This window comes from Panulirus ornatus, chromosome 41, assembly GCF_036320965.1.
Source record: "Panulirus ornatus isolate Po-2019 chromosome 41, ASM3632096v1, whole genome shotgun sequence".
In the NCBI taxonomy this organism is placed as follows: domain Eukaryota; kingdom Metazoa; phylum Arthropoda; class Malacostraca; order Decapoda; family Palinuridae; genus Panulirus; species Panulirus ornatus.
In genome coordinates, this window is record NC_092264.1 from 12,188,394 (window position 1) to 12,214,363 (window position 25,970).

Genomic DNA, 25,970 nt, shown 5'->3' on the forward strand with positions numbered 1-25,970 from the left:
TAATATGAGAGTGAGAGGCGATATACAGTTGAAGGTCAGTGTTATTAACCCTCGGAGCGATCTTGAGGTACACCAGGGAGGGACGCTGGGCGATACACTGTAGGAGGAGTGAAACGGAGTGCTGTTGTACTCGAGATGTTTCTATCACTTGTCTCTTGATGACCAGAAGCGCCAACATTTGGGGATTAAGTGTGGGGTGGGTGTCTCCCTCCTCACTATCACTTACCAACATGTTCACCTCAATGGGTTAATGCCATCCGACTCATCTTCACTATACCATCGATGAACATGATATTACCTCACCATCAACACACGCATCTTCATTACACCCTGGACAAGAACACCTTCCTCGACCAATCGCCTCTTCACAACGTCCTCAACACCGATGACCTATGACCTTATGACCTGACCTTTAAAAGTTGGGTCAAAGGCCACACCTTCTGTGCACCTTCCTCTTCACCATACTCTCGACATCAATGGCAAAAGCCCTGTCCCTCACGAGTCGGGTCAAAGGTCATATTCATAGCACCGTTGATATTACTGACCTTTGACCTGACTAGCACGGGCCAGGTCAAAGACCATCCATCTATACTCTAACACCTCGTCTTCACTTCTCTCTCGCCCCCTCTGGTCTTTGACATGACCATTACGGGTCATGTCCAGTGTTTTCCCTACCACGAGCTGGCCCTTAACTTGACCTTTACAGGTCCGATCAAAGACCCAAGGTTACGTCATTCATTGTTTGAATGAAAAAATCTTCAAAAAAAAATTAATAAATGAAATGAAAAACATATTTTCAGAATCCCTCTGCATCACTCCAACAGAAGGAGACGTACCGAGCAGTTAAGGAGCATTTATTTACGTACCGAGCAGTTAAGGAGCATTTATTTACGTACCGAGCAGTTAAGGAGCATTTATTTACGTACCGAGCAGTTAAGGAGCATTTATTTACGTACCGAGCAGTTAAGGAGCATTTATTTACGTACCGAGCAGTTAAGGGGCATTTATTTACGTACCGAGCAGTTAAGGGGCATTTATTTACGTACCGAGCAGTTAAGAGGCTTTTATTTACGTACCGAGCAGTTAAGGGGCTTTTATTTACGTACCGAGCAGTTAAGGAGCATTTATTTACGTACCGAGCAGTTAAGGGGCTTTTATTTACGTACCGAGCAGTTAAGAGGCTTTTGTTTTTCTTTAAACGCCAATGATAAAGGCGATAGTCTGCAAAAACAATTGGTCCAGCTTTGGTCCTTATGTTAGCACGACTGTCTGCCCGGCCAGGGTCTACAACGCTGGGTCACACACACACACACACACACACACACACACACACACACACACACACACACATCCTCATTTGACGACCGAGTTGAACTTTTGATACAAGAAATGATGTTACTGTCAACCACTGGAGGTCGTGACTGCTTGATGTGGAGAATATATGATGTGTTGATTGTGATAGTGGTGGTGATGGTGGTGGTGATGATGGTGGTGTTGATGGTGATGGTGGTGTTGATGTTGATGGTGATGGTGATGCTGTCGATGGTGAAGATCATGGTAATTATGGTTATGATGATGGCGATGTTCGTGTAAGTGGTGTGGATTATGGTGATGTTAGTGGTTGTGTTGGGGCTGATGATGTTGATGTTGATGTTCGTGTTGATGATAATGGTGATAGTTAGTGGTGTGTTGGGGCTGATGATGTTGATGTTGATGTTGGTGTTGATGATAATGGTGATAGTTAGTGGTTGTGTTGGAGCTGATGATGTTGATGTTGGTGTTGATGATAATGGTGATAGTTAGGTGTGTTGGATGATGATGGTGTTGATGTAGGTGGTGTTGATGATGATGGTGATAGTTAGTGGTTGGTGTTGGATGATGATGGATGTTGATGTAGGTGTTGATGATAATGGTGATGTTGTGGTTGTGTGTGGTGATGGATTGGTGGTGTTGTTGATGTATGGGAAGTTTGGGTGATTTGTGTGATGTTGATGTGGTGGTGATGGTGATGTGTTAGAGGATTGTGATGTGGTTGATAGTGTATGGTGTTGGTGAGTGAGAGTGATGTAGTGTTGTGATTGTGGTGGGTTATTGTGGTGTGATGTTGTGTTGATGGTTGATGATGTTGATGTGGTGTGTTGATTGTGGTGTGATGTGTTGGTGGTGTGTTGTGGATAGTGGTGATGTGGTGTGTTGATTGTGTGGTGTTGATGTTGGTGTGATGTTGATTTTGTTGTGGTGGTGTGATGTTGATGTTGATGTTTGGATGTGATGTGTTTGTTGGTGTGATTGGTGTGTATGATTGATGTTGATGTTGATGTGTTGGTGGATGTTTGTGGTGTGTTTGGTGATTGTGTTGAATTGTGTGGTGTGTTGATGATATGTGTGTTGATGTTGTGTTGGATTGTGGTGATGTATTGGTGTTGTTGTGATGGATGATGTGTGTGTTGATGTGATGTTGTTGTGGTGATGTTGATTGTGTGGTGTTGATGATGGTGTTTGTGTGTTTGGTGTTGATGTGTGATGTTGTGGTTGATGTGGTTGATGTGTGGTTGTTGATTGTGGTGATGTTGATGTGGTGATGTGTGTTGAATTTGGTGATGTTATTGTGGATGGTGTTGATGTGTGGTGGTGTTGATTGTGGTGAATGTTGATTGGGGTGATTGTTGGATGTAGTGGTGTTATTTGATTGGTGGTGTGATTGTGTTGGGATGTGTTGATTGTGGTGTGTTGATGTGATTGTTGATGTGTGATGTTGTTGTGTGTGGTGTGTGATGGTGTGTGTTGATTGTGTGATGTTGATTGTGGTGTGTTGATTGTGGGTGTGATTGTGTGATGATTGGGTGGGTTGATGTGGTGTGTGATTGTGTGTGAGTGGTTATGTTGTGTGTTGTTGTGGTTTGATGTGGTGATGTTGGTGAGTGATTTGGATGTGGGTATGTGTTGTGTGGTGTGTTGATTGTTGGTGATGTTGATTGTGGTGTGATGTTGTTGTGTGTTTGATTGTGTGGGTTGATTGTGGTGATGTTGTTGTGTGTGTTGGATTGGTGTGTTGTGTGTGTGTGATGTTGATTGTGGTGTGTTGATTGGGTGAGTTGAATTGTGTGTGTTTTTGTGGATGGTGTTGATTGTGTGGTTGTTGATGATATGGTGTTAGTTGGTGTTTTGATGTGGTGTGAGTTGATGATGTTGTGATGTTGTTGGATGGTTGATTGTTGGTGATGTTGTGGTTGTGTTGTGATTGATGTTGATGTGATTGTGTGTGTGATGTGGTGTGTATGTTGGTGTTGTTTGGTGATGATGTGATTGGTGTTGATTGTGTGGTGTGGTGTTGTTGTTGGTGGTGTGATTGTGGTGTTGTTGGGTGTGATGATGTGTGTTGTATGATTATGGTGTTGTTGTGGGTTGTGGTGTGGGTGTTGATTGTGTGTGTGTGTTGATTGTGTGTGGTGTTGTTGTGATGTGTTGATTGTGGTGTTTTGGTGTGTTGATGTTGTGTGTTGTTGTGATTGTGAGTTTGGTGATTTTTGGTGTTGATTGTGGTGTGTTGATTGTATGTGTGTTGGATGTTGTTGTGTGTGGATGTTTGTTGTGTTGTGTTGTGTGTTGTTGATGTGGATGTGTTGTGTTGGGTTGTGTGTGGTGTTGATGTTGGTGTTGTGTTGTGTTGATTGGTTGTGTTGATGTGTGAGTTGATGGTGGTTGATGTGTGTGTTGTTGATTGTGTGTGATGTTGATTGTTGTTGATTTGATGTGAGTGATGTTGTGTGTTGTTGTTTGGATGTGTGATGTTGGTTGTGGTTGGTGTGTTGTTTTGGTGGGATGATGTGTGATTGTTGATGTGTGTGTTGTGTGTGTTGGTGAGTTGTTGATTGGTGGGTGGTGTGATTGTGTGGTGTTGTGTAGTGTGTGTTGTGTGTGTTTGGGAGTTTGTTGTGATGTTGATTGTGTTTGGTGTTTGTGTGTGTTGATTGTGGTTTGATTGTTGGTGTTGTGTTGTTGTGTTGGTGGTGTTTGATTGTGTGTGTGATTGTTGGTTGGTTGGTGTTGATTGTGTGATGTTGATGTGTGGTGTTGATTGTGTGGTGATTGTTGTGGTGGTTTGTGGTGATGTTGATTGTTGGTGTTGTATGGTGTGGATTTTTGTTGATTTTGTTTGATGTGATGTTGTTGTGTGTGTTGATTGTTGGTGATTGATTGTGGTGGTGTTGATTGTAATGGTGTTGATTGCGGTGGTGTTGACTGTGGTGGTGTTGATTGTGCTGATGTTGATTGCGGTGATGTTGATTGTGGTGGTGTTGATTGTAGTGGTGTTGATTGTGGTGGTGTCAATTGTGGTGATGTTGATTGCGTTGATGTTGATTGTAGTGGTGTTAATTGTAATGGTGTTGATTGTGGTGGTGTTGATTGTGGTGGTGTTGATTGTGATGGTGTTGATTGTGGTGGTGTTGACTGTGGTGGTGTTGATTGTGGTGATGTTGATTGCGGTGATGCTGATTGCGGTGATGTTGATTGTGGTGGTGTTGATTGTAGTGGTGTTGATTGTGGTGGTGTCAATTGTGGTGATGTTGATTGCGTTGATGTTGATTGTAGTGGTGTTGGTTGTAGTGATGTTGATTATGGTGATGTTGATTGCACTGATGTTGATTGTAGTGGTGTTAATTGTAATGGTGTTGATTGTGGTGGTGTTGATTGTAATGGTGTTGATGTTGATTGTAGTGGTGTTGATTGTAATGGTGTTGATTGTGGTGGTGTTGATTGTAATGGTGTTGATGTTGATTGTAGTGGTGTTAATTGTAATGGTGTTGATTGTGGTGGTGTTGATTGTAATGGTGTTGATGTTGATTGTAGTGGTGTTGATTGTAATGGTGTTGATTGTGGTGGTGTTGATTGTGGTGGTGTTGATTGTGGTGGTGTTGATGTTGATTGTAGTGGTGTTGATTGTAATGGTGTTGATTGTGGTGGTGTTGATTGTGGTGGTGGCAGATGTTGAGAGCAGGGGTGTGAATAGCGGCGCTGCTGATGTTGAAAAAGAAATAACTCTATGAATACAGAAGACCGCTAAAACTACCTCTCGTAATAGCTGATATTCATTATCAATAAGTGCGGTAAATGACTGGGCCAGAAAACTTCACAAGCCTTAATTAAATGAGGCAAAATCCACTCGTTAAAAACTATAAACTCTTTAATCAAATGAATATTGCTTTTCACGGCAATTACTAACGCTCTGGAGTTTTCATCAGTGTTTGTGTATTGTATAGACGGAACAATGGAAAGCGTGAGTATAACACTGATTTATAGAACACTGTAGGTTAGAGGGTTCACAGCACACCATTTGCTAAAGAGGGGTTTCGAACCAGTGTCCTGGGAGTGTCCACGTACAACATCTATTCTTTCTTGTTATACATTTGGCGAGTCGGGTCCACACAACACCTTTGACTATCTATTGACGTGATGGGTCGTTACACTGCCTCTGTTATGAGCTATTAACGTGATGGGGCAGTACACTGCCTCTGTCATGAGCTATTGATGTGATGGAGCGGTACACTGCCTCTGTCATGAGCTATTAACGTGATGGTGCGGTACACTGCCTCTGTCATGAGCTATTGACGTGATGGGGCGGTACACTGCCTCTGTCATGAGCTATTAACGTGATGGGGCGGTACACTGCCTCTGTCATGAGCTATTGACGTGATGGGGCGGTACACTGCCTTTGTCATGAGCTATTGACGTGATGGGGTGGTATACTGCCTCTGTCATGAGCTATTGACGTGATGTTACGTTACAATGCCTCTGTCATGAGCTATTGACGTGATGGGACGGTACACTGCCTTTGTCATGAGCAATTGACGTGATGGGGCGGTACACTGCCTCTGTCATGTGTGGGAGACGTGGTCGGTCGGTCCACACACACTGCCCCTCTCTTGTGCTATTGACGTAATCGGTACACTCACAGCTTACGTCATGGCTTGCGACGTAATCGGTAGCTCTCACAACTTACGTCGTGGCTTGTGACGTAATTGGTACAATCACAGCTTACGTCGTTGCTTGTGACAAAATTGGTACACTCACAACTTACGTCGTGGCTTGTGACGTAATCGGTCGTCCGCTCGCTCACTGCGCCCGTCGTTCGCTAATGATGTGATCGGTCCATCCGTTGCGTCAGTCGTACGTAATCGGTCCTCCGCTCACTGCTTCTGTCGACTTGTATATCACCAGACGTTAGTTCAAGGATCTCACGTGAGGATGATCACTCTTACGTCACGTGTGGACTACGTCCCAGTACTGTGGTAGGCCGGCCGATGTGACACACACACAGAGTCATCTTGTGAATGTACACAGTACACACATCTCTGACCATTACATGGGGCCGTACCTCACCCCAGCTACTAACACGTCATGATGCCCACCTCCCTGGGTTCACACAGCCCACCTTGTACAGGTATCGTGTTTCTATATACGTGGGTTAACATCCCATGATGCTATGGAGCTCGAATGCTTCTGTATATGGGTTCACAACACACAGGTTGACAGCCCTTGATGCTATGGAGCTCTAATGCCTCTGTATATGGGTTCACAGCCCACAAAAATATATTCATGTTTTCCTTTTATCTATATATACAGCAACCGACTCAGTATGCATGAGAGTGTGCTTGATCGAAGCACTGTCGGTGAAGACAGGAAGACTGGAAAGGAACGAAGATGACAGAAATACTAAAGGAGAAAGAGAATTCGAGAGAAAAAAGAGGAAGGAAAAAAAAATGGCCCAATTCTCATTAAGTTTGATGTCGCCAGAGAAGTTATGAGAAGACAGTCAGGTGATGTACTCCCAGGTCACCAGGACAGTGTACACACGCAGGTATCTCACGAGGACAGTGACTGAAATGATTCGTGTGTAGACCAGAGAGAGAGAGAGAGAGAGAGAGAGAGAGAGAGAAAGAGAGAGAGAGAGAGAGAGAGAGAGAGAGGTAAGGCAACCTCACGTAAGCCAGTAAGGGATAGATAAGGTTATAATAATGGCTGGCGAGCTGGTCAGGCAGATGAGTTTTGATTCCACTCAGAGTAAAAGAGAAGCGGAATCAAAACCTCCTCATATATGACAAGAAGTGATCTATACTTGGGCTATATATGATACCTCCCTACAGAGGGATACGCCACTCTGAACAACTGCAGAACCCGTACCATCTCTCCAGGTTTTAAGAAGCAGTTGCAACGTCCATCATATTGGGCTTCCATGTGAGGGGCTGAGGCGATAGTTATAAACTGGTGTATCCATTGTTGTTATTCTATGATAGACAAAGAGCAACATTACGAATAGATGTATTAAGAACTTGTTTTGATGGCGAGCACAGACGTGAATGTGGGTGTCTGCCTCTCTATTCGAAAGAACGGTCTCACGGCCCCGTCCATGGGCCTCAGCCCTTAATGCCACATACTTCTCATGCCCTTTTTCTCTGGTTCGCACAGCGCGTCACAACACAAGCAGACGACGTATACCTCAATGCCGAGTCTCAGGGACGTAGACACGCGAATCAGTCAGAAAGGCTCTGAGATGAAGGTCTGCGAGAATGATGGAGGAGGGGGATGAGACAGAAGGTATGGCGTAATACACTGTTCAGTTTACATAGCAGTGTACCAGACTGCAGTACAGTAGGAGGAGGATAGGTAGACCAAGCTAGACATGGATTCATATCATGAGAAGTGATTTAATAAGGCTCATTGTATTCCATATGACAACCCTGGTGCTTGCGTAGGGGGAGCAGAGTCGATGATCTCAATAAACAAATCAATATAAAAGTATTTCTGTAGTTGGGGAAATGTCAGCGTGTAGCCTGAACACACTGGGTATGGGATGAGGATGTTTTTGTGATCAGAGATGCGTGGTACACCATGTTGAACTAGAGATACAGCCATGGAGAAAGGTTTGATAGACAGAGATCCTTTTAGGAGAGTAGAGACGCCGCCACCACCACGGCTCACTAGGCCATGTCCTCGTCTGGTACTGGTTCACTAAACTTGGTGAAGACACAGGACTGAGTTCGTGTGATGCCTGACTTTCCCCTGCTCGAGACATCTCGTTATAGTGTTTACTTCTAGGCTTCAGAGGAGGAGGCTATATACGATGATTAGAATATTTTTCTGTCAGATTATCAAGATATATCTAGAATAGATCAGGTTACATCAGGATATATCTAGAATAGATCAGGTTACATCAGGATATATCTAGAATAGATCAGGTTACATCAGGATATATCTAGAATAGATCAGGTTGCATCAGGATATATCTAGAATAGATCAGGTTACATCAGGATATATCTAGAATAGATCAGGTTACATCAGGATATATCTAGAATAGATCAGGTTACATCAGGATATATCTAGAATAGATCAGGTTGCATCAGGATATATCTAGAATAGATCAGGTTACATCAGGATATATCTAGAATAGATCAGGTTACATCAGGATATATCTAGAATAGATCAGGTTACATCAGGATATATCTAGAATAGATCAGGTTGCATCAGGATATATCTAGAATAGATCAGGTTACATCAGGATATATCTTGAATAGAGCAGGTTACATCAGGATATATCTTGAATAGATCAGGTTACATCAAGATATATCTAGAATAGATCAGGTTACATCAGGATATATCTAGAATAGATCAGGTTACATCAAGATATATCCAGATATGTTGTCAATCACTCGTATATTCCTGACAGTATATTTCTTTCATAATGACTCCTACATCTCTCACTCTCCTCCTAGCAATGATCACAGTATCTCACACCAGCCATCTAGCGACCTCCGTCTCTTACACTATCTCCCTGGAGACACCGGATCTCTCACACACAGATCTTCTGGTGGCGGAAGCCTATTGGATCCACCTCCCGCCATCTCCTTATCTCTCACATGCTCCCCCAGCGACCTCTGTATCTCTGAAACCCCGATATCTTTCACCTCCCTCCTCGTACCCACTGTATATTTCTGAAACTCATCCTTGCACCACCCACCCATCACTGATCAACGTCTCTAAACGACAACTTTACCAATGATCCTCGTCTACCCAGCAGTTCCCAAGTTTCTCAAGCCACTCCTTTGTACAAAATCGAATCTCTCAACGCCATCCCTGCCATCCTTCAACCTATCGCTAAACATCGCACATATTTCTCAACTCTGTCCTTGTACAATTCCCGAATCTCGCCTCCCCATGCCTACAAGACGCCCCGCATCTATCGACCCCATCCCTATCGACCCCATCCCTACACAATTTCCTTATCTATCAACCCCATCTTATCACAACCTTCCCCACTTCTTAAGGCTTTCCCTGCATAACCTCTGTGTCTGCTAACCCCATTAATGCACAGTTCTCCTATATCTCAACCCCATGCTTGTACAACCACCGTGTCTCTTATTCTCAGTGCATACCCACTGTTTCCCCGTATCTCTCAAAGACACTTTACAAGTTCTGTGTATCTCATCTCTCTCCCATCACTCCCTGTCTCTCACAACATCTTTGGCCACTCATGTATGAGATAGCTGGACGGAAATTTGATTGTTGCCTATTACAGCGCTCAGCCCTGAGCAGACCACCGTAGGACGGCCTGGTGATGCTCAGCCCTGACCAGACCACCGTAGGGCAGGCTGGTGATGCTCAGCCCTGACCAGACCACCGTAGGGCAGGCTGGTGATGCTCAGCCCTGACCAGACCACCGTAGGGCAGGCTGGTGATGCTCAGCCCTGACCAGACCACCGTAGGGCAGGCTGGTCATGGTATAAACAGATTTGGTTATGAACCCAGTATGAAGCCACTGTCTCACACTTCAAGGTTTTGTTCACAGTGGTTCATCTACAGAACTGATTCTCTGCAGTGTGAGAGGAGGGACTCTCTCTCTCTCTCTCTCTCTCTCTCTCTCTCTCTCTCTCTCTGAGGTGCACCTATACGCTCCCCTTACCCCTCTTGTCGGTTCACCAAGCCGTCGTCAAAAGTGACCCATATCTTAACCTTCACGACCCGTGAGGGAGCGAAGCGTACATCCCAGGTCGTGGCTAAAGGTGAGGGGATGGGGGCGACCTTGTCGTCGTCGTCACCGCCTCCTGCATGAGTCCACCCACCAGGTCTCTGAGATGGGGAGGATCACTGTAGGGAGACGGTCGAGTTCGCCAACCCCGCCAGCGTTAGCACAGCGACTGATTCACTCACCTGAGCGGCCACATGACCCTTCTTGAGCCTCGGCAGGTCAGTGTGGGAGACGGTCGAGTTCGCCAACCCCGCCAGCGTTAGCACAGCGACTGATTCACTCACCTGAGCGGCCACATGACCCTTCTTGAGCCTCGGCAGGTCAGTGTGGGAGAAGGGCGAGTTCATCCACGGCTTCTGCTGGGTCAGGTCACTGGAGAGGTTGAAGGAGTGAAGTTTGTTGTGGAGGAACATACGGGCGTTCCACGCCAGGTCGTTGTGTCTGTGGGAACGACACGATTGTGAGTCAGACATAAGCATTTGTGAGTCAGACATGAGTATTTGTGAGTATGTATATATATATATATATATAGCACATATAGCGATGTGGTACGTCAGACATAAATTATGCCCGGATGTTAAGGATAGTGTGCTGAAATGTCATAGTGATACACCCATTCGTTTGGCAGAAATTTGTGAAAACCAGCATTTGTCCCCCGCTGAAACGTAGAGTAGCATGGGGAAATAGAGTGGAAGAGAAACAGTGGAAGAATATGTGTAATGGTATATGCGAGAGAGGCAAGTAAGGACAGAGTTAAGTGGAGACTTTTGCTGAGGCCACGCCCTTGATGGGAGCTCCTGATGGGAATAGGTATCACAGTTATGGACAAATAGATAGAAATATAGATAGATAGATAATAGATAGATAGTCAAGTTTCTGTGTACTGCAGCTACAGCACATATTTACAGCCATTTTTGAAATGAGATATCCATTTTTGCTGCCAGGTCATGGCGTTGGGGATAACTAAAAGTTGTCAGTGCCTGCCTGGCTCTCAATGACCAGAAACCCGAGGACGTCTAACACAACAGGGACAAGTGATCCTGCCGAGCCACTTGAGACAACGGGATAAGGTACGTCGGAAAGTGGAGCGAGGCACTCTTCTGGGCTCACTAGGACCATGGCAGCAGTCAACTCTGGAGGCTTCTCCGGAAATTTCAGGGTCGAGGCGGGAGACAGGGGTAGTGATGGTAGATATGCCAGGGGACGGGGTGGTGGATATATTACCTGGGGACGGGAGTATTGGGATTTCCAAGCGACTGGGTGGTGGGAGTAGAGCCAGGCAACGGGGTGGTGGGAGTATAGCCAATAGACTGGGTGGTGGGAGTATAGCCAAGAGACGGGGTGGTGGGATGATAACAAGGGGAGTGGGTGGTGGGAGAAGTTCTAGGGGAAGAGGTGGTGGAAGCTGGCGAGAACGGAGTAGTGGGAGTAGAAACACGGGGCGAGGTATAGTGAGAATTTCCATGGAACGGGGTAGAGGAAGAAGTTCCTGGGAACGGGTTGGTGTAGGAAGTTCACGGGGACGGGGTGGTGGGATTACTTCTTCTGGAGTGGGTTGTGGGAGTACTTCCTCTGTAGGGGATGGTGGAAGAACTTGCTCTGGAGTGGGCGGTGAGAGATGGTCCACGGTAGGTGCTGGTGGGAGTGGTATCTCGTAAGGTTGTGGTTGGAATGATACCATGTCAGGCAGTGGTGGAATTGGTACCCTGAGAGGGTCTGGTGTGAGTGGTATCACCTGATGGGGTGGTTGGGGGAATTCCTCTAGAGTCTCCAAGGGCACCATTGGAGTCTCTTCTGGAACCTCCATGGTCGTGTGTTGTTCTATATCATAACCCTGGGTACATGTGGAATGGTCCACTCCCTGCTGGTGTTGTGATCGTGGTCGTCGTCTTCGTCGTCGTCTTCTTCGGGGAACTCTTTGGGGCGTAGGTTCCAACATTTCCCAACCCCCTGGTCTTTCTATATGAACCTGGAACATGTGAGGGGATTGTGGGAATACTACCATGTCAGGGTGTGGTTGGAATGGTACCATGTTAGGGTGTGGTGGCAATTGTACCATCTGCGACTGTGATTGGTATCCTACCATATCAGGGTGTGGCTGGAATGGTCCCATGAGAGGTTGTGGTTGGAATGGTATCATATCAGGGTGTGGTGGGAATTGGGTATATGTGGAATGGTCCACTCTCTGCTGGTATTGTTCTCCTATTTCATAACCCTGGGTATATGTGGAATGGTCCACTCTCTGCTGGTATTGTTCTCCTGTTTCATAACCCTGGGTATATGTGGAATGGTCCACTCTCTGCTGGTATTGTTCTCCTATTTCATAACCCTGGGTATATGTGGAATGGTCCACTCTCTGCTGGTATTGTTCTCCTATTTCATAATCCGAAGTATATGTGGAATGGTCCACTCTCTGCTGGTATTGTTTTCCTATTTCATAACCCTGGGTATATGTGGAATAATCCACTCTCTGCTGGTATTGTTCTCCTATTTCCTAACCCTGGATATATGTGGAATAGTCCACTCTCTGCTGGTGGTGTGATCGTGTTCGTCGTGGTGGTCGTCGTCTTCTTCGGGGATCTCTTTGGGGCTTTGGTTCCAACATTTCCCAAAACCTTGGCCTTTCTATATGACCGATTGTGTCTGTCATTACCATCGCTAATCTCCAACTCTTAACCTGAACAAGATGAAAACCAGTCATTACAAAGTATATCCTGGATACTTCCGGAAATATGGTGAACTTCAAATCTCAGATAGTAGTGAAGTTATATGTTTCAAAAAAAAATCACGAAAGATAGACTGAGACTTTCTTAGGTCAATGAAGTTTGGTATTGGATCTTTGGCGACACTAGGAGAACGAGAGCAAATATAGGAAATAACTTCTTCTGTATGTAATATGTGTATGACAACCCACACTGGGGATATATGAATATGTATTTGTTATATGTACACTATTGGCAATGTAAAACAAGAACTGCATTGGAGTTATATATATAACGTGACTATACTCCAGTTACTAGTGAAGATATAATCAGAAAGTTATTTGAATCCAGTATCAAGGATATAGAAATGCTGTTACATTACTTTCAGTAGTAGTGAAGATACAGTTGAACGGTCACTGTTGTCCAGTTGTTAGTGAAAATATATTAAGAAAGTTATTTCAATCCAGTCTTATGGGTATAGTAATGCATTTATTGTAATTTCAATGGTAGTGAAGATACAGTATGACAGTCACTGTTGTCCAGTTGTTTATGAAGATATATTAAGGAAGTTATTCTAATCCATTCTTATGGATATAGTAATGCATTTACTGAAATGTCAGTGGTAGTGAAGATACAGTTGAGCGGCCACTGTTGTCCAGTTGTTAGTGAAGATATATTAAGAAAGTTATTCTAATCCAGTCTTATGGATATGGTAATGCATTTATTGTAATTTCAATGGTAGTGAAGATACAGTATGACAGTCACTGTTGTCCAGTTGTTTATGAAGATAAAGTAACTTTAATGGAATTTTAAGGATATAGTTGTGAAGTTCGTGTAATCTCAGTGGTAGTGAAGATAAAGGGTACCGTCACTGTAGTACAGATTTTCGTGAAGATTCATTAAGGAAGTTATTCTAATCCAGTCTTTTGGATATAGTAATGCATTTACTGAAATTTCAGTGGTAGTGAAGATACAGTATGATGCTCACTGTTTTCCAGTTATTTGTGAAGATACCGTAACTTACTTTAATCCAGTTTTAAGGATATAGTTGTGAAGTTACTGTACTCCCAGTGGTAGTGAAGATACCGTGAGGCGGTCACTCTTTTCCAGTTGTAGGTGAAGGTACAGTAAGGGAGATATTCTTATGATGATTTTAGTGATATAGTAATGCAGTTACTGTAATCTCAGCGGTAGTGAAGATGAAGGGTATTATCAATGTAGTTCAGATTTTCGTGAAGATTCATTAAAGAAGTTATTCTAATCCAGTCTTATGGCTATAGTAATGCATTTACTGAAATTTCAGTGGTAGTGAAGATACAGTATGATGTTCACTGTTGTTTAGTTGTTTATAGAGGAGATACAGTAAGTTACTCTAATCCAGTTTTGTGAGTCAGGCATGAACATTTGTAAGTCAGGCATGAACATTTGTTAGTCAGGTATGAACGTTTGTGAGTCAGGCATAAACAGTTTTGATTTAGGCATGAACATTTGTGAGTCAAGCATGAACATCTGTGAATCAGGCATGAACATTTTTGAGTCAGGCATGAACATGTGAGTCAGGCATGAACATTTGTGAGTCAGGCATGAACATTTGTGAATCAGGCATGAACATTTGTGAGTCAGGCATGACCATTTGTGAGTCAGGCATGAACATTTGTGAGTCAGCCATGAACATTTGTGAGTCAGACATGAACATTTGTGAGTCAGCCGTGAACATTTGTGAGTCAGGCATGACCATTTGTGAGTCAGGCATGAACATTTGTGAGTCAGCCATGAACATTTGTGAGTCAGACATGAACATTTGTGAGTCAGCCGTGAACATCTGTGAGTCAGGCATGACCATTTGTGAGTCAGGCATGACCATTTGTGAGTCAGGCATGAACATTTGTGAGTCAGGCATGAACATTGTGAGTCAGGCATAAACATTTTTGAGTCAGGCATGAACATTTGTGAGTCAGGCATGAACATTTGTGAGTCATGCATGAACATTTGTGAGTCAGACATGAACACTTGTGAGTCAGCCGTGAACATCTCTGAGTCAGGCATGACCATTTGTGAGTCAGGCATGACCATTTGTGAGTCAGGCATGAACATTTGTGAGTCAGGCATGAACATTTGTGAGTCAGGCATGAACATTTGAGTCAGGCATGAACATTTGTGAGTCAGCCGTGAACATCTGTGAGTCAGGCATGACCATTTGTGAGTCAGGCATGACCATTTGTGAGTCAGGCATGAACATTTGTGAGTCAGGCATGAACATTGTGAGTCAGGCATAAACATTTTTGAGTCAGGCATGAACATTTGTGAGTCAGGCATGAACATTTGTGAGTCATGCATGAACATTTGTGAGTCAGACATGAACACTTGTGAGTCAGCCGTGAACATCTCTGAGTCAGGCATGACCATTTGTGAGTCAGGCATGACCATTTGTGAGTCAGGCATGAACATTTGTGAATCAGGCATGAACATTTTTGAGTCAGGCATGAACATTTGAGTCAGGCATGAACATTTGTGAGTCAGGCATGAACATTTGTGAGTCAGGCATGAACATTTGTGAATCAGGCATGAACATTTGTGAATCAGGCAAGAACATTTGTGAGTCAGGCATGAACTGCCGTCAGACGGTGACCAATGCCTGTCATAAGCATTAACGAAGCATTATATTGACATTTAGATCTTTTATCTTCCGTCAATAAGTAAAAATAAAGCTAAATTCTTTATGATTTAGCTGAGTAAAGCTGAACTTTCTCGTTTCTCAGTGGGGTAAAAGTCTATGGCATTAAGACCAATGGTTCTTATCTTTATAGTCCTCGTTATTATGTACAGGCTAATATTAGGGTTACTTCGTGTATGTTCTAGTCTTACTTCTCCACCAGACACTGGCGAACTATAAGCCCCACAATGTTTTTTTTTTTTTTATCGTTTGACATGTTGTTATGTGGCTTGCAGACTCTGCAGGATCCTGTCAACTTGGTGGAGACAAAGTTAGAAAACTTTCAAAAAGTTTCGACACACACCAGACTTGAAAAGAAAAAATAGAGAGGTATTTTTTGTTTTTATTTTCTTTTTTCATCGTCTTGTTCGACCGCGTTGTGCTCAAGGGTCGCACCATCGTGCTCAAGGGGCGCAGCCATCGTGTTCAAGGGTCGTACCGTCGTGCTGAAGAGTCGCACTATCGTGTTCAAGTATCGTGCTCAAGGTACGACACCTTCAAAAAAAAATATGACACCTACTGGATAATGTTTAATGATGGTAAAATTCTTTTTTAAGGTAATGGATCATCTTTGTCTCAACTTCAGCTCGGAGAACATGATTTCTATGATCCATGCATGGGCCGCCTGTGGATCGAGCCCACTTAAGGCAGAATCTTGGTCAAGTATACTCTGTCCACAGTTTGCCAAGCTGTTCATCCTCCCATACGGGCTATCGATAAACTAGGTACCTGGCTTCAGTCCAAGTATATATATATATATATATATATATATATATATATATATATATATATATATATATATATGCAAGAGTTTTGCAAAGAGGGGCAAGTATGAAGTCTGTTGTGGATGAGAGAGCTTGGGAAGTGAGTCAGTTGTTGTTCGCTGATGATACAGCGCTGGTGGCTGATTCATGTGAGAAACTGCAGAAGCTGGTGACTGAGTTTGGTAAAGTGTGTGAAAGAAGAAAGTTAAGAGTAAATGTGAATAAGAGCAAGGTTATTAGGTACAGTAGGGTTGAGGGTCAAGTCAATAGGGAGGTAAGTTTGAATGGAGAAAAACTGGAGGAAGTAAAGTGTTTTAGATATCTGGGAGTGGATCTGGCAGCGGATGGAACCATGGAAGCGGAAGTGGATCATGGGGGAGGGGGCGAAAATCCTGGGAGCCTTGAAGAATGTGTGGAAGTCGAGAACATTATCTCGGAAAGCAAAAATGGGTATGTTTGAAGGAATAGTGGTTCCAAAAATGTTGTATGGTTGCGAGGCGTGGGCTATGGATAGAGTTGTGCGCAGGAGGGTGGATGTGCTGGAAATGAGATGTTTGAGGACAATGTGTGGTGTGAGGTGGTTTGATCGAGTAAGTAACGTAAGGGTAAGAGAGATGTGTGGAAATAAAAAGAGCGTGGTTGAGAGAGCAGAAGAGGGTGTTTTGAAATGGTTTGGGCACATGGAGAGAATGAGTGAGGAAAGATTGACCAAGAGGATATATGTGTCGGAGGTGGAGGGAACGGGGAGAAGTGGGAGACCAAATTGGAGGTGGAAAGATGGAGTGAAAAAGATTTTGTGTGATCGGGGCCTGAACATGCAGGAGGGTGAATGGCGTGCAGGAATAGAGTGAATTGGATCGATGTGGTATACCGGGGTTGACGTGCTGTCATTGGATTGAATCAGGGCATGTGAAGCGTCTGGGGTAAACCATGGAGAGCTGTGTAGGTATGTATATTTGAGTGTGTGGACGTGTATGTATATACATGTGTATGGGGGTGGGTTAGGCCATTTCTTTCGTCTGTTTCCTTGCGCTACCTCGCAAACGCGGGAGACAGCGACAAAGCAAAAAAAAAAAAAAAAAAAAAAATATATATATATATATATATATATATATATATATATATATATATATATATATATATATATATATTATCCCTGGGGATAGGGGAGAACGAATACTTCCCACGTATTCCCTGCGTGTTGTAGATGGCAACTAAAAGGGAAGGGAGCGGGGGGTTGGAAATCCTCCCCTCTCGTTTTTAGTTTTCCAAAAGAAGTAAGGGAGGGGAGGGGGCCAAGTGAGGATATTCCCTCAAAGGCTCAGTCTTCTGTCCTTGACGCTACCTCGCTAACGCGGGAAATGGTGAATGGTTTAAAAAAAAAATAAAAGATATATATATATATATATATATATATATATATATATATATATATATATATATATATATATATATATATATACATACATATATATATATATATATATATATATATATATATATATATATATATATATATATATATATATATATATATATATATGTATATACATATATATATATATATATATATATATATATATATATATATGTATGTATATATACATATATATATGTATATATACATACATATATATATATATATATATATATATATATATATATATATATATATATATATATATATATATATATATATATATATATATATGTATATATACATATATATATGTATATATACATACATATATATATATATATATATATATATATATATATATATATATATATATACATATATATATATATATATATATATATATATATATATATATATATATATATATATATATATATATGAGGTAAAGAAAGTGCGTAAGACAATAGAACAAATAGGAACATCGGTGAAGGGGGCTAATGGGGAGGTAATAAAAAGTAGTGGTGATGTGAGAAGAAGATGGAGTGAGTATTCTGAAGGTTAGGCGAATGTATTAGATGATAAAGTGGCAGATATAGGGTGTTTTGGTCGAGGTGGTGTGCGAAGTGAGAGGGTTAGGGAGAATGATTTGGTAAACAGAGAAGAGGTAGTGAAAGCTTTGCGGAAGATGAAAGCCGGCAAGGCGGCGAGTTTGGATGATATTGGAGAGGAATTTGTTTAAAAAGGGGGTGACTGTGTTGTTGACTGGTTAGTAAGGATATTTAATGTATGTATGGCTCAAGGTGAGGTGCCTGAGTATTGGCGGAATGCATACATAGTACCACTGTACAAAGGCAAAGGGGATAAAGGTGAGTGCTCAAATTACAGAGGTATAAGTTTGTTGAGTATTCCTGGGAAATCATATGGTAGGGTATTGATTGAGAGGATGAAGGCATGTACAGAGCATCAGATTGGGGGAGAGCAGTGTGGTTTTGGAAGTGGTAGAGGATGCGTGGATCAGGTGTTTGCTCTGAAGAATGTATGTGAGAAATACTTAGAAAAACAGATTTGTATGTCGCATTCCTGGATCTGGAGAAGGCATATGACAGAGTTGATAGAGATGCTCTGTGGAAGGTATTAAGAATATATGGTGTGGGAGGCAAGTTGTTAGAAGCAGTGAAAAGTATTCATCGAGGATATAAGGCGTGTAGGAAGAGAGGAATGTGATTGGTTCTCAGTGAATGTCGGTTTGCGGCAGGGGTGCGTGATGTCTCCATGGTTGTTTAATTTGTTCATGGATGGGGTTGTTAGGGAGGTGAATGCAAGAACTTTGGAGAGAGGGGCAAGTATGCAGTCTGTTCTGGATGAGAGGGCTTGGGAAGTGAGTCAGTTGTTCGCTGATGATACAGCGCTGGTGGCTGATTCGTGAGAAACTGCAGAAGCTGGTGACTGTGTTTGGTAAAGTGTGTGAAAGAAGAAGCTGAGAGTAAATGTGAATAAGAGCAAGGTTATTCGGTACAGTAGAGTTGAGAGACAAGTCAATTGGGAGGTAAGTTTAAATGGAGAAAAACTTGAGGAAGTGAAGTGTTATGGATATCTGGGAGTGGATTTTGCAGCGGATGGAACCGTTAAAGCGGAAGTAAGTAACAGGGTTGGGGAGGGGGCGAAAGCTCTGGGAGCCTTGAAAATGTATGGAAGGCGAGAACATTATCTCGGAAAGCAAAAATGGGTATGTTTGAAGGAATAGTGTTTCCAACAATGTTATATGGTTGCGAGGCGTGGACTATAGATAGAGTAGTTCGAAGGAGGGTGGATGTGCTGGAAATGAAATGTTTGAGGGCAATATGTGGTGTAAGGTGATTTGATCGAGTAAGTAATGAAAGTGTAAGAGAGATGTGTGGTAATAAGAAGAGTGTGGTTGGGAGAGCAGAAGAGGGTGTTTTGAAATGGTTTGGTCACATGGAGAGAATGAGTGAGGAAAGGTTAACATAGAAGATATATGTGTCAGAGGTGGAGGGAACGAGGAGAAGTGGGAGAACAAATTGGAGGTGGAAGGATGGAGTGAAAAAGATTTTGAGCGATCGAGGCCTGAACATACAGGAGGGTAAAAGGGGCGCAAAGAAAAGAGTGAATTGGAACGATGTGGTATACCGGAGTCGACGTGCTGTCAATGGATTGAACCTGGGCATGTGAAACGTCTGGGGTAAACCATGGAAAGTTCTGTGGGGCCTGCATGTGGAAAGGGAGCTGTGGTTTCGGTGCATTATTACATGACAGCTAGAGACTGAGTGTGAACGAATGGGGCCTTTGTTGTCTTTTCCTAGCGCTACCTCGCGCGCGTGCGGGGGAGGGGGTTGTCATTTCATGTGTGGCGTTGTGGCGACGGAAATGAATAAAGGCAGCAAGTATGAATCATGTACATGTGTATATATGTATACATATATATCATCGAACGCTGATGCACGTTTAGCGCTGTCGCTCATCTTGGAGGGGGGGGGGGGGAGAGTAACGCGTCTGTGTGCGGAAAAGTAGATATAATATACCAGCGATAGATAGATCTCATAGACCAGGTCGTCCGTCCACAGGTGGCCAATCTCAATGCTTCCACGGGTCTTGGGAAGGCAATCTCTACCCGTAGTATAATCCCTCCTCCTCCGCCTCCCTCAGGAGGAGCTTCTGTATCTTCTCTCCTCTCCACGAAATGAACCTCTGTCCCAGTCTGAGGGTTATAGAGATTTATGATATCAAGATATCCTTCAACTTGTCTGGAAATCTGGTCACCAATCTATAGTTATATTTCTCCTTGGATAGACTGATCTATCGTCTGAATTCTATTATCACTTTCGTATAATACAGTGAAGTGTCCCTTCAGCTCTTGTCTCATTGTTACGCAGTATTTTTCCTAGAGATGTCTATCGTTGATCCAAACAGCTCAATATATCTAGATGTGAGAGGAAAGGTTTTGGCTCGTTAATGATGGAAGTCATACGAAGGTTTAGGAGTTTTATTTACGTATTTTACGATTTAGTCCATGCCATACATAGATGTGAATGTCCCTTGTGATAGAATAGCAAAGAAGCGAAGTCTCCCCTCCACACTTGAGGTTGCCAGATATCATCACCCCATTGGAATCACAATCGCATTCATTTCATAGATTCAGTCATCCATAGAACTTTGTATTCCTACTGTATTGTGATAGACGTGACGTGGACAGTGTTAGATGCCTAGGTACATACTGTATTCCTTCCTCTTGTGAATGTAGACAATGAACTCTGTCTGTATCAAGCGTCTTGGCACACACACACACACACACACACACACACACACACACACACACACCCGTCACTCGATCCACACATTCAAGTGGGAGACAGACTTTTACGAAAGATGGAATCAACAAAACAGGGCAGATGGAGACACACATGGAGGGGGATTTGTTATAACGTATGCCAACATAACGACAGACAGAATAGTCGTAATTTATAATTTAAACTCATTTGGGAGACTTGTAGCTCAATTCTTTTGACATATGAATAAAAAAAGAAGAATGGAAAACCTAGTAAAAATTATGTTTCTAGGATGAACCCATCACAATTTTTCTCAGTAAGGTTACTTAGCTGTTCGCGTGTAATGCACAGCTGCTAAGAGACGGGAGAAATTGGATCTCTACGTAACGCAATTACTCTCTGCCGAAGTGCGTCTATCCAGGTATATACGAGGAACGTAATTTTGAGCCCCTGTGTGTGTGTGTGTGTGTGTGTGTGTGTGTGTGTGTGTGTGTGTGTGTGTGTGAACAATATCTAACCCTCTGCATTATATAGAAGTTGAAATCAGGTGTTTAAAGTCCCTGAAATGTGATTATGTATGATGAGTAATTCTACCGTGTTATGTATGATGACTAATACTACCATGTTATGTATGATGAGTAATTCTACCATGTATGTATGATGAGCAATTCTACCGTGTTATGTATGATGAGTAATTCTACCATGTTATGTATGATGAGTATTTCTACCATGTTATGTATGATGAGTAATTTTACCGTGTTATGTATGATGAATAATTTTACCGTGTTATGTATGATGAGTAGTTCTACTGTGTTATGTATGAATAATTCCACGGTGTTATGTATGATGAGTAATTCTACCATGTTATGTATGATGAGTAATTCTCCCGTTTTATGAATAATGAGTAATTCTATCGTTTTATGTATGATGAGTAATTCTGCCAAGTTATGCATGATGAGTAATTCTACTGTGTTATGCATGATGAGTAATTCTACCATGTTATGTATGATGAGTAATTCTACCGTGTTATGTATGATGAGTAATTCTACCGTGTTATGCATGATGAGTAATTCTACCATGTTATGTATGATGAGTAAGTCTACCATGTTATGTATCATGAGTAATTCTACCATGTTATGTATGATGAGTAATTCTACCGTGTTATGCATGATGAGTAATTCTACCATGTTATGTATCATGAGTAATTCTACCGTGTTATGTATGATGAGTAATTCTACCGTGTTATGTATGATGAGTAATTCTACCGTGTTATGTATGATGAGTAATTCTACCGTGTTATGCATGATGAGTATTTCTACCATGTTATGTATGATGAGTAATTCTACCTCGCTTAGATACAATGTATAACCAAGAATAGTCATGAGTTGAATGCCCAAGTCTTCAGAAACTACCCCAACGTAAGGCATTTTGAAGCAGAGGCTAAACTTATGACCAATCTTAAGTCTCGTCTGTGGCTCCTGCACAGTAACCCTACCTATGGAAATATTTCGAAGAAACTGACGTTGGACGGAGCCATAGTCCAATATCTCGTTAAGTTCATGGCAACAAACTTGTGACACTAAAGTTGAAGTATATTTCATCCTACACGAATGACTGTATTGAAGGATATCTCTCTCAGTGAGTGTACGCTTTTATACGTGCTGTACAAGATTAATTTTTCTTTCGACAGACTATATGTATATACATATAGATAGAAGGATAGATAGATAGATAGATAGATTACATAGAGAGATATAGATATAGATATATACACTAGTCTGAGCCAGGTATCCAATTCATCGAGAAAGCCCATGGGGGTGGATGAACAGATGGGTTGACTGTGGACCAAATGCTGCAACCAAGACTCGAACCTATGCGTTCGACCATGGGCCGCGGCCCGTGAATGCGTCACGGTCTGGAACGCTAACCTATAAACCACGGAGGTCCATAATATATACTGCAATTGGTCACAGTGGTGCCTGTCATCCAGCATTTGCTGGTAACCACGAGGAAAAATGAGACGCGCTAAGTTCCCAAGTGCACTTTCGTGTAATGATCACATCATTAGCGGAGATACAAGAATGAGATTGGAGACTCAGAACAGTTGGTATATAGTAATATATTCTATTCTATTGACCACAGGTACATTTTGAATATCAAATACATTCAATAAAGTATATCCTGTAAATACTATAATGAAAAACACCCATAGATAACTCTACAAAATATATTAAGATGATTAAACAAAATAAATATAAACAAGGGGAATAAGCAAACAAGCAAAACACTATTGAAACAACTCCAATACATCATGAATTAAGTGACAAGAAATGTGTCGTGGGAGGAAATATTGACGATTCCAGTTTGCTGACAGTGTCAGTCCGTCTGACATTGACTACCAAGGGTCGTGGCTTAATCCCATGCCTCTCCGATTGTACGAAGCCACATACACACACACACACACACACATACACACACTAACACAGGTTCGTCAGCTTCTGCTTGCTCCAGCTCCCCGCCAGACCGTGGTCAGAGACACGTACCTCGCAGGTATGAATAGCTGCGGAATTCACTGACCAACCAGCCACTTTGTCTTGTACATGTCACGTCCAGAGAAATCTGGGTTTACCTCTTTATACACAAGATACCTGACGAGTCTCAGTGTGAAATTGCGTTGTTGACATTTTCGATGAATAACAAATGTGGACCTTCATTTCTGATGGACTCCATGATATATATATATATATATATATATATATATATATATATATATATATATATATATATATATATATATATATATATATTTTATACTTTGTCGCTGTCTCCCGCGTTTGCGAGGTAGCGCAAGGAAACAGACGAAAGAAATGGCCCAACCCCCCCCCCCCATACACATGTATATATATACGTCCACACACGCAAATATACATACCTACACAGCTTTCCATGGTTTACCCCAGACGCTTCACATGCCTTGATTCAATCCACTGACAGCACGTCAACCCCGGTATACCACATCGATCCAATTCACTCTATTCCTTGCCCTCCTTTCACCCTCCTGCATGTTCAGGCCCCGATCACACAAAATCTTTTTCACTCCATCTTTCCACCTCCAATTTGGTCTCCCTCTTCTCCTCGTTCCCTCCACCTCCGACACATATATCCTCTTGGTCAATCTTTCCTCACTCATTCTCTCCATGTGCCCAAACCATTTCAAAACAACCTCTTCTGCTCTCTCAACCACGCTCTTTTTATTTCCACACATCTCTCTTACCCTTACATTACTTACTCGATCAAACCACCTCACACCACACATTGTCCTCAAACATCTCATTTCCAGCACATCCATCCTCCTGCGCACAACTCTATCCATAGCCCACGCCTCGCAACCATACAACATTGTTGGAACCACTATTCCTTCAAACATACCCATTTTTGCTTTCCGAGATAATGTTCTCGACTTCCACACATTCTTCAAGGCTCCCAAAATCTTCGCCCCCTCCCCCACCCTATGATCCACTTCCGCTTCCATGGTTCCATCCGCTGCCAGATCCACTCCCAGATATCTAAAACACTTCACTTCCTCCAGCCTTTCTCCATTCAAACTCACCTCCCAATTGCCTTGACCCTCAACCCTACTGTACCTAATAACCTTGCTCTTATTCACATTTACTCTTAACTTTCTTCTTCCACACACTTTACCATGGCAACACTAATGGCTAGTCATAGAGGATCATCATGCCTAGAAGATCTCTCGAATCACATTCGATTAAACAAATTATAAGTAAATTATATTTGATTTCATCTAATAAGGACGTGTGCTTTACCTCGACGTAACTCACTTGGTCCTATGTCGTCCCTTCTTAATCGCAACAGCTGCTTTAACGCTCAGTTGGACGGGGGTACAGACTGGACGTGATGTATCAGCCTCACACCACCACTATAACACCCGTACACGAGGGAGGACATTAACAATGCCGCATCAAACACACGTCGCTTCACAATGAATGACATATCATCGTTGATCTTTTTTTTGACGGACCGATGCCAATTTTAGTACATGACACATGATGTTTGTTCTTGGCATGTATTGTGACATACGGAGCTCAGATATTGTTACCATATGAGTGGTTTGTGGTTTTCTGGATCTGGTGCCGTGACTGTGATATGATTTATGATGTGGTCAAGACAAGGAACCCTTAGCAAATTTTGTCTGCAACAAAGCTATCAAGATTATGTCGATCTTCATTAGTATTAGTGTAACAATTTCACTTGTATATTAATAAGAAAAAGATTCAGTGATGATTCTGCTGATCAAGGAGTTTTAGGCTATGATTTATTAGCACTATCAAAATCAATACGATGATCATAATTCTTAATAAGATTAGACAAAGCATTTGACGCTTATCCTCTTCTTATACAGTCTATATTTGGTCAAGTCTGAAAAACAGACATCCTTAGCAGTTCACCCACTGTAAAACATGTTACAGCTTTTACAAGGAATTCTGTAAAAACAACCCGCAGAATTTTCTGACAAGTTTTTCTATTAAGATATTCTTAACAGTATTGTTATTGCTGAAGGCCAGATTCACATTAAATGCTCTGAATAGGTTGGGAATTAGGTTAAAGAGATCACTAAGTGAAAAAAACTAAAAAATTCTTGGTATCAAGCGGAGGTTTAGGGTTAATCAAGAGATTTATCGATGAAAGATCTAGGGTATCTAGCTAGGATCCAATAGAGTATATCTTCTCAAACCCTACATTAATATATTTTGGACTGGAATGATGATTGTTGAATTATATAATGTCGATCTGAGTAATAATGAACAGAAGAAGAAACAGTGTTGTGTTTTATTTATATGGTAAATCTAAAAATGTTTCCAGCCCTATGGATCGAATTATTTACAAAATTTAAGGGTTAAAAAAATGCTAAAGTTGTATTGATTCAAATAGCCTTAGTTCAACTTTAACGTGTAACTCCTTGACCAAGAGAAATATCATTGAATCTTCTCCTATTAAATACACAAAAAATTCTAGCATGAATATTAGTGAAGGTCAATACA

At 42.1% G+C, this 25,970-nt stretch overlaps 1 protein-coding gene across 3 annotated transcripts in view; it reads right to left on the minus strand.

Moving 5' to 3' along the window:
• Window positions 1-25,970, minus strand: part of LOC139761680 (dipeptidase 1-like) — a 317,903-nt gene that overhangs the window by 229,826 nt on the left and 62,107 nt on the right. For 2 of the 3 annotated variants that reach the window (XR_011715590.1, XM_071686010.1), the window contains exon 3: window positions 10,309-10,465. Coding sequence is in view for 1 of the 3 variants with exons in the window: in XM_071686010.1 (XP_071542111.1) it covers window positions 10,309-10,465 (157 nt within the window). In the remaining 2 variants the exon portion in view is untranslated. Of the gene's footprint in view, window positions 1-10,206; window positions 10,249-10,308; window positions 10,466-25,970 lie in introns of those variants that run through there. The other variant, XM_071686011.1, reaches the window with a different exon arrangement.